Source organism: Schistocerca cancellata, chromosome 6 (genome assembly GCF_023864275.1).
Source record: "Schistocerca cancellata isolate TAMUIC-IGC-003103 chromosome 6, iqSchCanc2.1, whole genome shotgun sequence".
In the NCBI taxonomy this organism is placed as follows: Eukaryota; Metazoa; Arthropoda; class Insecta; order Orthoptera; family Acrididae; genus Schistocerca; species Schistocerca cancellata.
The window spans coordinates 174,097,596-174,110,078 of NC_064631.1; the positions used below are offsets into that span (position 1 = coordinate 174,097,596).

General features: G+C 36.2%; 1 protein-coding gene across 1 annotated transcript in view; it reads right to left on the minus strand.

Moving 5' to 3' along the window:
• Positions 1 to 6,543: 6,543 nt before the first annotated feature.
• LOC126191024 (TD and POZ domain-containing protein 3-like) overlaps positions 6,544 to 12,483 on the minus strand; it is an 85,873-nt gene continuing 79,933 nt past the window's right edge. The window contains exons 4-5 of the mRNA XM_049931723.1: positions 8,962 to 9,014; positions 6,544 to 8,866 (exon numbers count right to left, since the gene is read on the minus strand). Of these exons, the coding sequence (XP_049787680.1) occupies positions 8,972 to 9,014 (43 nt within the window). The 3' untranslated portion in view covers positions 6,544 to 8,866; positions 8,962 to 8,971. The remainder of the gene's footprint in view (positions 8,867 to 8,961; positions 9,015 to 12,483) is intronic.

The window sequence follows — 12,483 nt, forward strand, 5'->3', positions numbered from 1 at the left end:
CTGCCACATATTTGTTTCTCTTTCAACAACAAAATTTACAAACAAGAAGATTGTCTTGCAAATGGCAGTAGTTTAGCATGAATCCTTGCATACATTTGCATCATTCACATAGCAAATCAATTCTTCAGGCCAGAACGTTTGCCTAAACACAAAATAATTTATTATAAAAGTTACGTTGGCGATGCCACTATCCTGCAAATGGTACAACTTATGACACTGAAAAACTTCCAGATTCAGTAGCATGTACAATAACAAACTTCACTGTGGAACATGAAGGAATCAGTTTTCTTGATCTTACGATCTCTAACGTAAATAACAAGTGAGCCTTTCAACCAAAAACACACTAGCAGTGATTTAGGCATAACCAACTTCTCCTGTCACCCAATGTAATAAAAATGACATTCTTCAGATCTACATTAGATTGTATCCATAAACATCCACTCAGTTCTCTTGATCAACAAAAAGAAATTAACTTCTCAAAGGAAATGCACACAGGAATGGATGCAACACACATGTAACTGACAAACTTCACAACAAAATCAAAATGAAAGGTTGTACACCTCCTAAACCAGTTTCAAAAGAACACACATATTTACTCGCATCCCTTTTATAGGAGAAATTTCATACCTAGTTGCTAATCTTTTTCATAACATTGATACTCAAATATGCTTTGGCAGGTGTTTACAAACTTCCATCTGACAATTGCCTACAGTTCTGCATATGTCATACAGGAAGACATTTCACTATAAGATACCAAGAACACATGGACCCCTTCCAGTTAAATAACTTTGGTAACTCCACCTTTGTGACACATCTGAAAGGAGATGGCCACACATCCACAACCATTAAAGACAACCTGTTGATACTACACACTGTTAGAAAATAAAAGAAAATAAATCTTCAAGAGCTTGAAATTTATACAACTTCACAGCTCCAACTCATCACATCCCATTCTCAACGAAGCAGCAGACCTGATAAACAAGTCATTTCTACACATCTTTGAGAATTTTTTTAAAAATGAAACCTGTAATTCATTACCCCTCATAACAAAAAATTACAATGATCATTTAACTATATATTATTTCCCAGCAACTATTCTATATTTTATAACTCACAGTGCTGTTCCATAAACATGTAATAATTTCAGTTTCACAAACTGTAATATCTGCACTTTTCTCTCTGTGTAACATCTCTGTGCTGCTTAGATCTAAGCTCTTTGGCTACAACCTGTGTTCTCCTCTGTAAACACATTGGATGTTGTGAGTGCATGTGCTTCTGAAGTTACTAAAATCTACTGTATCAAAGACACAATATGGAAGAAGAAGTAATTGCTATGGTGACTAATATAAAGGTAATGTGTAAAAAGAATCGAGTTTTTCTGTAAAAAAGTATATGTGATAAACGTACTGCATAAATAATGTGGTTACTCCAGCTGCATGTATGTATGACAATATCTCACAACATATCTCACATAGCCACTTCCAACTGCCTCAGTTGTGTGTCTTTAGTCATCATTATATTACTTGTTTTTTACTTAAACAGTGATCTCCAAAACTGAGCATAGAGAGACATATTTTAATGTAAACCACCTGAAGATAGGCACAAGCCCCAAACTACACATGATATGAAATCACCTATTGTGAATGGCTGCTGTTATTATTCTACATCCTTATAATTTACTATTTATTGTCGATGCATTACTTATATGTTAGCTCAGTCTTACATAACATGTTTTCAGATCATCTTTCACACTCTCTACCAACTCCTTCCATTATGTAATTGAAGCTTATCTGCAATACAGATAAACAATGTAGTAACATCAGAAAAAAGATCCAAGCATCACTCAGATAATTATGTTCCATTAGAAAATGTACCTTAATTTTCTCACTTTACAAATCTGAAAGCTTCCTCTAGTACAATCAAGAATTTCTTTGATCATAGACAGTCCTCTTCCTTGAGTCTTCTTTCAGTTTAGAATCTCCCAGCATCACGATGAAATCTACTGGAAACTGTAGCATTGAACAATATATTCTACAGTACACAAACATATGTTGAATTTATGCCTTGTTCCCCAATAGTAGACAATATAAATATTAATGGAATTTAATCAAAATACTTCATAAAATATATGAATTCTAGACACTGTAATAATTTGTGCACACTGCACTTGGTCAATATCTTTTTAGTCACTTCTTTAGCTGAATGGGGGGCACCATGCGTGTGCACATGGGGAGGGGGGGTGGAACTTGTGCATATGGGGGGGGGAGGGGGTGACACGTGGGAGTGGCGCCACTGTCATATTCAAATCCTATTTTCATTCTCCTTTGTATTATAATATGAAATAAAGCACTGATATTTCGTAGCACTCAGTTTTATTATAAGAGATTTTCTTATATGTCTTTGCCCTTCTTTCCTTTAAGTGAATGTCTTTTAACAACATATGTCTGTTAAAACTGAGTATTCACACTTGTCACTAACTGTGTGTGGTTTACCTTGCTATACCAGGCTTCTGCAATCATTTATGCAGTCATAGACTTGACATGCAGGGTGTAATGGGTATAGGTGCAGATATTTTTATATGTGGTACCTTAATGTACAGGTGTGTTGATTGTTATTTCTGTATCAAAAAGTATTCCCACATACATGTCACATACCTTATCATCTGATGCTTTCTGCACAATCATACTGCACACCTAAATGGAATACACATGTCAATATAGACTAGCCGTTTTTGCAAATGTGTGTCCACACTTCAACATCTGACCTATTGACCAGGTGAAAGTAAGCATTAAGGGCTTGCTCTTTCCATGTGTAGTAGGAGTTACTAACCAACATAAAATCATATGCTTCCAGAATGAGATTTTCACTCTGCAGCGGAGTGTGCGCTGATATGAAACTTCCTGGCAGATTAAAACTGTGTGCCCGACCGAGACTCGAACTCGGGACCTTTGCCTTTCGCGGGCAAGTGCTCTACCATCTGAGCTACCGAAGCACGACTCACGCCCGGTACTCACAGCTTTACTTCTGCCAGTATCTCGTCTCCTACCTTCCAAACTTTACAGAAGCTCTCCTGCGAACCTTGCAGAACTAGCACTCCTGAAAGAAAGGATATAGCGGAGACATGGCTTAGCCACAGCCTGGGGGATGTTTCCAGAATGAGATTTTCACTCTGCAGCGGAGTGTGCGCTGATATGAAACTTCCTGGCAGATTAAAACTGTGTGCCCGACCGAGACTCGAACTCGGGACCTTTGCCTTTCGCGGGCAAGTGCTCTACCATCTGAGCTACCGAAGCACGACTCACGCCCGGTACTCACAGCTTTACTTCTGCCAGTATCTCGTCTCCTACCTTCCAAACTTTACAGAAGCTCTCCTGCGAACCTTGCAGAACTAGCACTCCTGAAAGAAAGGATATAGCGGAGACATGGCTTAGCCACAGCCTGGGGGATGTTTCCAGAATGAGATTTTCACTCTGCAGCGGAGTGTGCGCTGATATGAAACTTCCTGGCAGATTAAAACTGTGTGCCCGACCGAGACTCGAACTCGGGACCTTTGCCTTTCGCGGGCAAGTGCTCTACCATCTGAGCTACCGAAGCACGACTCACGCCCGGTACTCACAGCTTTACTTCTGCCAGTATCTCGTCTCCTACCTTCCAAACTTTACAGAAGCTCTCCTGCGAACCTTGCAGAAATAGCACTCCTGAAAGAAAGGATATAGCGGAGACATGGCTTAGCCACAGCCTGGGGGATGTTTCCAGAATGAGATTTTCACTCTGCAGCGGAGTGTGCGCTGATATGAAACTTCCTGGCAGATTAAAACTGTGTGCCCGACCGAGACTCGAACTCGGGACCTTTGCCTTTCGCGGGCAAGTGCTCTACCATCTGAGCTACCGAAGCACGACTCACGCTGTGAGTACCGGGCGTGAGTCGTGCTTCGGTAGCTCAGATGGTAGAGCACTTGCCCGCGAAAGGCAAAGGTCCCGAGTTCGAGTCTCGGTCGGGCACACAGTTTTAATCTGCCAGGAAGTTTCATATCAGCGCACACTCCGCTGCAGAGTGAAAATCTCATTCTGGAAACATCCCCCAGGCTGTGGCTAAGCCATGTCTCCGCTATATCCTTTCTTTCAGGAGTGCTAGTTCTGCAAGGTTCGCAGGAGAGCTTCTGTAAAGTTTGGAAGGTAGGAGACGAGATACTGGCAGAAGTAAAGCTGTGAGTACCGGGCGTGAGTCGTGCTTCGGTAGCTCAGATGGTAGAGCACTTGCCCACGAAAGGCAAAGGTCCCGAGTTCGAGTCTCGGTCGGGCACACAGTTTTAATCTGCCAGGAAGTTTCATATCAGCGCACACTCCGCTGCAGAGTGAAAATCTCATTCTGGAAACATCCCCCAGGCTGTGGCTAAGCCATGTCTCCGCTATATCCTTTCTTTCAGGAGTGCTAGTTCTGCAAGGTTCGCAGGAGAGCTTCTGTAAAGTTTGGAAGGTAGGAGACGAGATACTGGCAGAAGTAAAGCTGTGAGTACCGGTGCGTGAGTCGTGCTTCGGTAGCTCAGATGGTAGAGCACTTGCCCGCGAAAGGCAAAGGTCCCGAGTTCGAGTCTCGGTCGGGCACACAGTTTTAATCTGCCAGGAAGTTTCATATCAGCGCACACTCCGCTGCAGAGTGAAAATCTCATTCTGGAAACATCCCCCAGGCTGTGGCTAAGCCATGTCTCCGCTATATCCTTTCTTTCAGGAGTGCTAGTTCTGCAAGGTTCGCAGGAGAGCTTCTGTAAAGTTTGGAAGGTAGGAGACGAGATACTGGCAGAAGTAAAGCTGTGAGTACCGGGCGTGAGTCGTGCTTCGGTAGCTCAGATGGTAGAGCACTTGCCCGCGAAAGGCAAAGGTCCCGAGTTCGAGTCTCGGTCGGGCACACAGTTTTAATCTGCCAGGAAGTTTCATAAAATCATATGACTTGTAATGGCTATAATCACTCATCTCCAAATGACATAAATAGTGATGTAATGCTGCTCAGTACACTGTCCTCAGTAACCAACAGATCCTGTATATATGGTTAGGTCTATAGACAGTAAATCAGTTTCAGAGCCATTAATCGACATTTCCTATAAAATAATGACTACATAAAATATATGAACAGACAAAAAGTATTATTTTTTCCATTACAATCTTCACAGAAACAGCAGGAAATCAATGACATTGCAAATGAGGGAAGGTGCAGTCCTTACCAAAAGAAATCATTATATTCAGTGAAATATTGACAAGCAGCGAAACCAGAATAATTGTTGAAAACTTGCTCTGTTTTTTACTATGTGACAGATTAATCATATCACAGACAAAAAAACAGAAACTGGTCAATATTATATGAAGCTACTTGTCCCATATATGGAAAGGAAAACAAAAGACTAACAGCATGTTAGAGATGAAAAGAGTTTCTCTACTGTCTAAGAACTTCTAGAGGTTAATAGAAAATTCTAAATCATTTCTATAAACAATTATAAAAAATGTGGTTTCATTTGTCAGTGACAGTTTAGTAAATAACTGTCATAAATGCATTTTCTAAATAAATGTGACAATGCAATAGTTATCTATGATATTCTTTTTAAGAATCAAACAAATACAGTATACTCTTTGGCTAGCAGTTTTAAATCAATACAAAAACTCATTACTTATAAGTGTGTGATGACATAATTCACCACTCATTTGGTACAAACAAATCTGTTACTGATCATTTTGTGAGACTTTAGTGTTGGAAGAGTGTGTCATTTGTTGTGGCCAAATCCAGTGCTTTAATCAAGTCTTTTGTGTGTGGTAATCAAACAATATTCTGTATGTAATTGTTGCATAAAAATAATTCAAGAATATTTGATACTTAATGTAACTACAAATTCCAAATAATGGTAAATTGTTCAACACTTATACACCTTCAATAGTTCTGATAGTACAAAAATTACATTAATATTAAGAAAATATTAATACTATGAAATGAAACAATCCTGTTACAGATATTGAAGGAATATGAAACAGAAAGCAAGAGTTTAAAAAATGAAACGAAAATACTCTATAAAAATCATAGAAGTCTCTCGCCCAATGTACCCACATTCTAATGAGGAGGTAGGAGACGACTGTGTGTGTTATAAAAACTGATAAATGACAAAAAAAACTATGACAAATGGTAACTAGGGGTATAACAAAACAATAAATCGATTTTTGGATGGGAAACACTATATACATGAGAAATAACAGAAATCATACTTAACATAAATCACAGATGACACAAAATTACTGCATTTTCTTAAAATATCACATGCATTTCCTTAACATACTTGTATTTTCGGAAACAAAGAGAAGAACAGAAAATAGCCTTATCAAGCTCAAATGTAAAACAAAATTAAATTTATTTTATTTTATCAATCAATAAAAGAGTGGTATAGGACATTACTCAAACCAATTACAAATTGCCAGTGATCATATATTCATAAATGAAGGGAAAAGCAAATGTAAAGCTTGAAAGAGGCATATTTGTCATGGATGGAGTCAGAAAAAAGCAGAAGAAATGTACTATGGAATACGAGTAATAAGTTAATAATCTTAGAAAATAATATTATAAACATGTCACAAAAAATGGTGATTTTGAAATAAAGGTAATCTAAAAATAGAAAATTATTTTCAACTAGCAATTTTGTAGGAATATTGTCCTAATATCCTTTGAGAAACCAGATGTGATTTAGTTTCTGTTTATATGCTGAAGAACACAGATTCCATAGTATGAGGTGTGGCTACAAAATAACAGGACACACATGTTCTGAAGATGAATAGCCAGTAGCTATTAACCAAGATACTGTCTAAGTCGAATACATCATCTCTAATGTCTGCAGACATTGTGCGTGGCCATTGCCTTTGTTTGTGTAAGAGCTGTTACTTTGTTTTGCCAGAAAAATGATAACTGTACTAATAGAGCAAGTAATTGTTCTGAAGTTTCACATATAACTTCGAAAAACTGCTATTGCAACGTATCTTTCACTAAAAGAAGTACGAGGCTAACACTGTTTCTGTTGTACATGAGTTTTTGAGTAGTTCAACCGTTTCTAAGATGCTGAAGATGTCTCACGACTAGGACACCTGTCAGTATCAAAAACAGATGAATATATCAAAAAGTAAGCAATAGGATTCGATCTGACCATCAGTTGAATATTCGATTGATTGCTGGAACTGTAGTAATTGTTGATGAATACCTAATACAAATTTTTCATATCCAATTTAATGTGACAAAAGTTTAAGCAAAACTAGTTCCAAAGATTCACATGATGAACAAAAAGAAGTTGGTGAAAATGTTTGTACTGACAACCTGAGTACCACTGAAAATGTCCTACTTTCTTGGAAAGGGTGAAAACATGTGACAAAATCTTGGTTTTTGACTTACAGAAATTAAGCGCCAATCCATACAGTGGAAGGGCCAACTTTACTGAAAGTGAAAGAAGCTCCAGTTAGCAAATCAAGATTCAGAGTGATGATGATTGCCTTATTTTTCAATATTCATAGAATTGTGTATCCCCACTATTAATCAACATTACTACCTTGCGGTACTTGCTCAACTCCAACAGGGAATAATAGAATGAACTAAACTGTGGAAGAACAGGTCATGGGTTCTACATCAAGACAATCCACAGGCTAAAAGAGGTTTCTAGCAAAGAACAGCATTTCAGTGTTAGATTACCTACCTTATTCGTCTGATCTAGCACCAAGTGACTTATCTATTCCGCAAGATCAAATCTGCGTTAAAAGGAACAAGATTTCAGTCTGGAGCTCACAGGGAAAGATTTCCACCACTGTTTACATTGATGGAACATTCACAAGGAGCATTGTAGGGACAAAGGAGAATAGTATGTTGAGGGTGACAATAACTACACATGTATGTTTTTTAAATAAAATATTCTACAGTATCAGTCCCATTATGTTACTGTCACACCTCGAATTTCATCCGTATAGAAGGAAATTCGGAACTGAAAGAGGAGACACACCAGGAGATGTCGTATCACCATAGCTAAAATTAACAGCACTAGGGGGCAGAGGGATTTCACATTGTTTAAATGGGATAGAAAAGAGGAATTAGAAGTTATGGATAACTGCTTGAACAACCTACAGCTTGTGGAGGATACTGTACTGTTTGCTTTGAATGCATGTCTGTTTCAACAATCAACAGCTAAGCTTAATTTTAATTGAATTGAAGGACGAATAGAAATTTCATTACTATACTAGAATATTATACAAATATAACCTCAAACATAAATTTGCATAAATTAAAAATGATTTGATTTCATTCAATCAGTTGATAAGCTTTTGTTCTTATCTCAGTTGAAGGCAGTGACAAACTATGCAGAATGTAAATGAACAGTAAGGTACTTTTGGTTCAATAAATTGAATTTTTACTAGCAACAATCGAATATATGTGATGGATGGCAGATCAAACAAGGAAATTATATTTATTCCAAAAGATATCAAAAGACCCAGACGATGGTCTAATGGAAACATACAGCTGAAAATCGGAAAACATAGGTAAGTCAGGAAGAGTCCTTCATTCAAAAATGGATATCACATTGAGAATGACGATTTCTCATGATGATCAGCAGCCATTTCTCCTACAATATGATTGGGTCTCTTCAGATCACATGTTGAGGTACATTTTTATCAGTTGTTCCCAGCTAGAGTGTTCTTCATCTGTCCTCTGCCAGGTGATTCCAAAGGCTTTCTGCATGTCCTGATCCACCAGCTTGATGGCTATCCCCTTGGACTACTTCTGTTTGTTGAAGCTGCCCATTCTGGGTTGTTACTGACCTTAGCTGTGGAGTGTACCTACCAGCAAAACGCCATATTTCTGAAAAACGATGTATACATGACACATGAGTTTCTCTTTTCAGAATAATGTTTATTATTGCATCAGTTAAACCATATGATTTTACCAAAACTTACCCTTTCTATCTCAGTCTTCGCTACTATCTTCTCCACAACTTTCCAGCTGTAATCTGGAAAAAGTTATTATTTTCCTTCTTTATTTTATGAGTCAAATAAACACATTTTAGATATTATCTATAATGTGATACACAATAATCATATCAGCTTTTGATAATTATCTTTGTGTCCATTGGGCGCTGTGATGGGAATTCTTGTTTTCAGAGAGGCCACAAAACTAGTTCTTCAACAGTCAATGCAACAGTCATGCAAGTATGAAATTATTCCCTCAACATCATGTATTGGAACATTATTTCATCATGACATGATGTCTGATTATGCTCATACAACTTGTAAACTTAGTACTGACTTTATATAAAATAGCATGTAAATGAGAGAAATGATATTTTAACAAGAATCAAAGATTGCTTTCATTTGTACTATGTCCCTTACATATAATCTTCAATGATTTTCACCAATATTGCCATGTTCTGTGTGTCATCCAGCACAGCAGTGGCTATAGTCACCAGCTTGCGACATGTACATTATCAATTTTCGTCTCCTCTCATGCAATTATTTATCGCTTAACCTATGTTATTTCTGGAAGATTCTGGAGCCAAGTTTCTAATGGAAAACAAAAACTGGCTACAACAATTTGCAAAATCTCTGACAGGGTTGAACTCTGTTTATACTTTTGTAAATGTTCATTGATCTTGTTTTCAGTGTCAAGAGTTCATACTTGATGACCCTTCATTTGTAACAGGTATTTGATAATTGTAGATGACAATATCAATTGAATCCCTACCGTGTTCTGTTTTCAAGGATTAGGCACACTGTCTTATGGAAATAAAGGTAGTGCCTTATTTTTTTAAATTTATCTTGCCTTATTTTTTTTTAAATTGTCTTTCAGGTATTTGATAATTATAGATGACAATATCAATTGAATCCCTACCGTGTTCTGTTTTCAAGGATTAGGCACACTGTCTTATGGAAATAAAGGTAGTGCCTTATTTTTTTAAAATTATCTTTCAGCTTAAGGTCACTCAAATGATGTCACTATCTATTTGAGTTACCATTACGTCATCATAAATTGAATTGATGCACTGCATGGTAATTATTAAATCAAACTGACCTGGAGAAATGTTTGCAATGTAAACATTCGCTTTCTTGCTACTATTTTAAGCAATAAAATTTTGCAGTACACCTACTTGCATGGTTTAAAAATATTGTGAAATGGTGTGATGACTGACAATATATGTGATATATTTTTTTGAATATATTTATCAAATGGTTCAAATGGCTCTGAGCACTATGGGACTCAACATCTGAGGTCATCAGTCCCCTAGAACTTAGAACTACTAAACCTAACTAACCTAAGGACATCACACACATCCATGCCCGAGGCAGGATTCGAACCTGCGACCGTAGCAAGCGCGCAGTTCCGGACTGAAGTGCCTAGAACTGCTCGGCCATCGTGGCCAGCCATATATTTATCAAGACCAAGGTTGAAGGCTACCTTGTAGTTTCATTAGCTGATGAGATGTTTTTGTACAAAATTTCTTTCAGGTCCTTAAGCAAACATACTTTAATAATGCAGAGTAAACCTTAAAAAATATTAATATTAGTATTAATAATGATTAGGCCATTCATTATCACACAGTATTTATGGTCAAAATGATATTGTATGATGTTGAGGTAAAAATATAAGGGAACCAAGTAGACAGTGTATTAGTTAAGTTTTTTGGGCTTTGTAATATTAAGAAAATTATTCACAGAAGTTAGCTTTTTAAGATTTCTTCATAAACTTCTTTTTATATAAACATATCAGACATCAAACAATGCAGCACTGCATAAGAAATGAAATATTCTTTACTCATTGGAATGTTTGGAGTTTTGTTCTAAAGCTATCAATGAAGTAACTAAAATGATGTAATATCACTTTTTAATAGTTTTCAAAATTTGTTAAGTTGCATAAATATGTCCTAGAGTAATAATGGTAATCATTGCAGTACATCTGTGGTGAATTTCAATATCATTATCATACTATTCTGTAGAAATATGATTTGTTTTAGTGAAACAAGTGTTCTATGGAACATTAGGAGAAAAATGATTACACTGATATGCTGCTGGACAGCTGGCACTCTTGTATGGTGTTCGATTGTAAAATTCTGCAATTTCCTGTAAAAACGTGAGGAGCATTGTAAATAATCAGTATTTGGTACTTATAACTGTGCACTATGATTTTACGTAAGATGAGCAAAATCTGTGACCCATTTGGTGTGTATTTTAATTCTATGAATTGCAAACAAATGTAGTTTTTGACTTGTACCAAATTTGGTGTAACTAATTTTTCTCTATTAAATGGACACTTAAAAAGGAAGGAATTTATAAGACCCAGGTTTAGAAATGTGCAAACACATTTTGTGACTCCAAATGTATTAAATAACTTAATGAAGAGATCTATCAGTGTGTTTATGACCTTACAAGGTCTACTATTCTTGGTATAATAGGGTATTAAAAAGGAAGCACTATGAATTAAAAAGGTGGCTTTGAAATATTATGCCATATATTCCCAATTATTTTGTTATTGCTCACAGACTATAAATGCAAAAAAACACAATTATACTTACTTCAAAAAAGATATTTATAATTTTTAGTCATATAAGTATAAACAGATGGCCGAAAGCTCCTTTTCTGGTAGCTATTTGACCTAAATAATTTTGGGTTGATATATAGTGTGAAGAAGTTACAATAATTATAACTTAAGTTCATTGTTAGTGAAAGGGTTCTCATTCTCTATTATTAATTAGTTACATTTCACATTTGAAATTTGTGTGTGTGTGTGTGTGTGTGTGTGTGTGTGTGTGTGTTTTGTGTTTTATTCCTCTCTTTTGAATAAAAAGAAATTGACAAATATATTTTATGACATTTTTGATAAACAAAATTTGCTGCACTTACATGTGCCTTTGTCAACTCCTCTTTCCTGATGTGGATTAATTTTTTATAGTATAACAGCAATTTTTTGGCATGCACCTTGATTAATAGCAAGTATTAATTCAATACTTAGTTGTAAATCTCAACCTATATTTACATAATGAAAAATTATAATTATTATTATTATCATTACATAAAAGGAAATATCCTGACTGACTGACTCATCATCACCTAGACCAAACTGCTAAGGATAGAAGTTTGACATTGGAGAGTGTTGATCTTATACTGCAGGCCTGTTCAAGAAGAGATTTTTCGAAATTCTATCCCTAAGGGAATGAAATATGGGCACAGCAGTTTTTTTGAAAATGTGTTAATATTAAGGAAATTTAGAAGCTAGAACTATAAAAACTGGTATTTTGATTCTAGATCAGAAATAAAGAAATGTGTCTTTTAGCATTTTTGGAAATTTAGAACCTATTGGGTGATATAGTGAGAAATTTTGTTTGAAAGCACATCACTATATATATATACATTTCCATGTTTTCAGAAATTCAACCTCTACAGAAGTGAAATAGGGGATGAAAGTATATTTAAAGCCATTATGAAAGC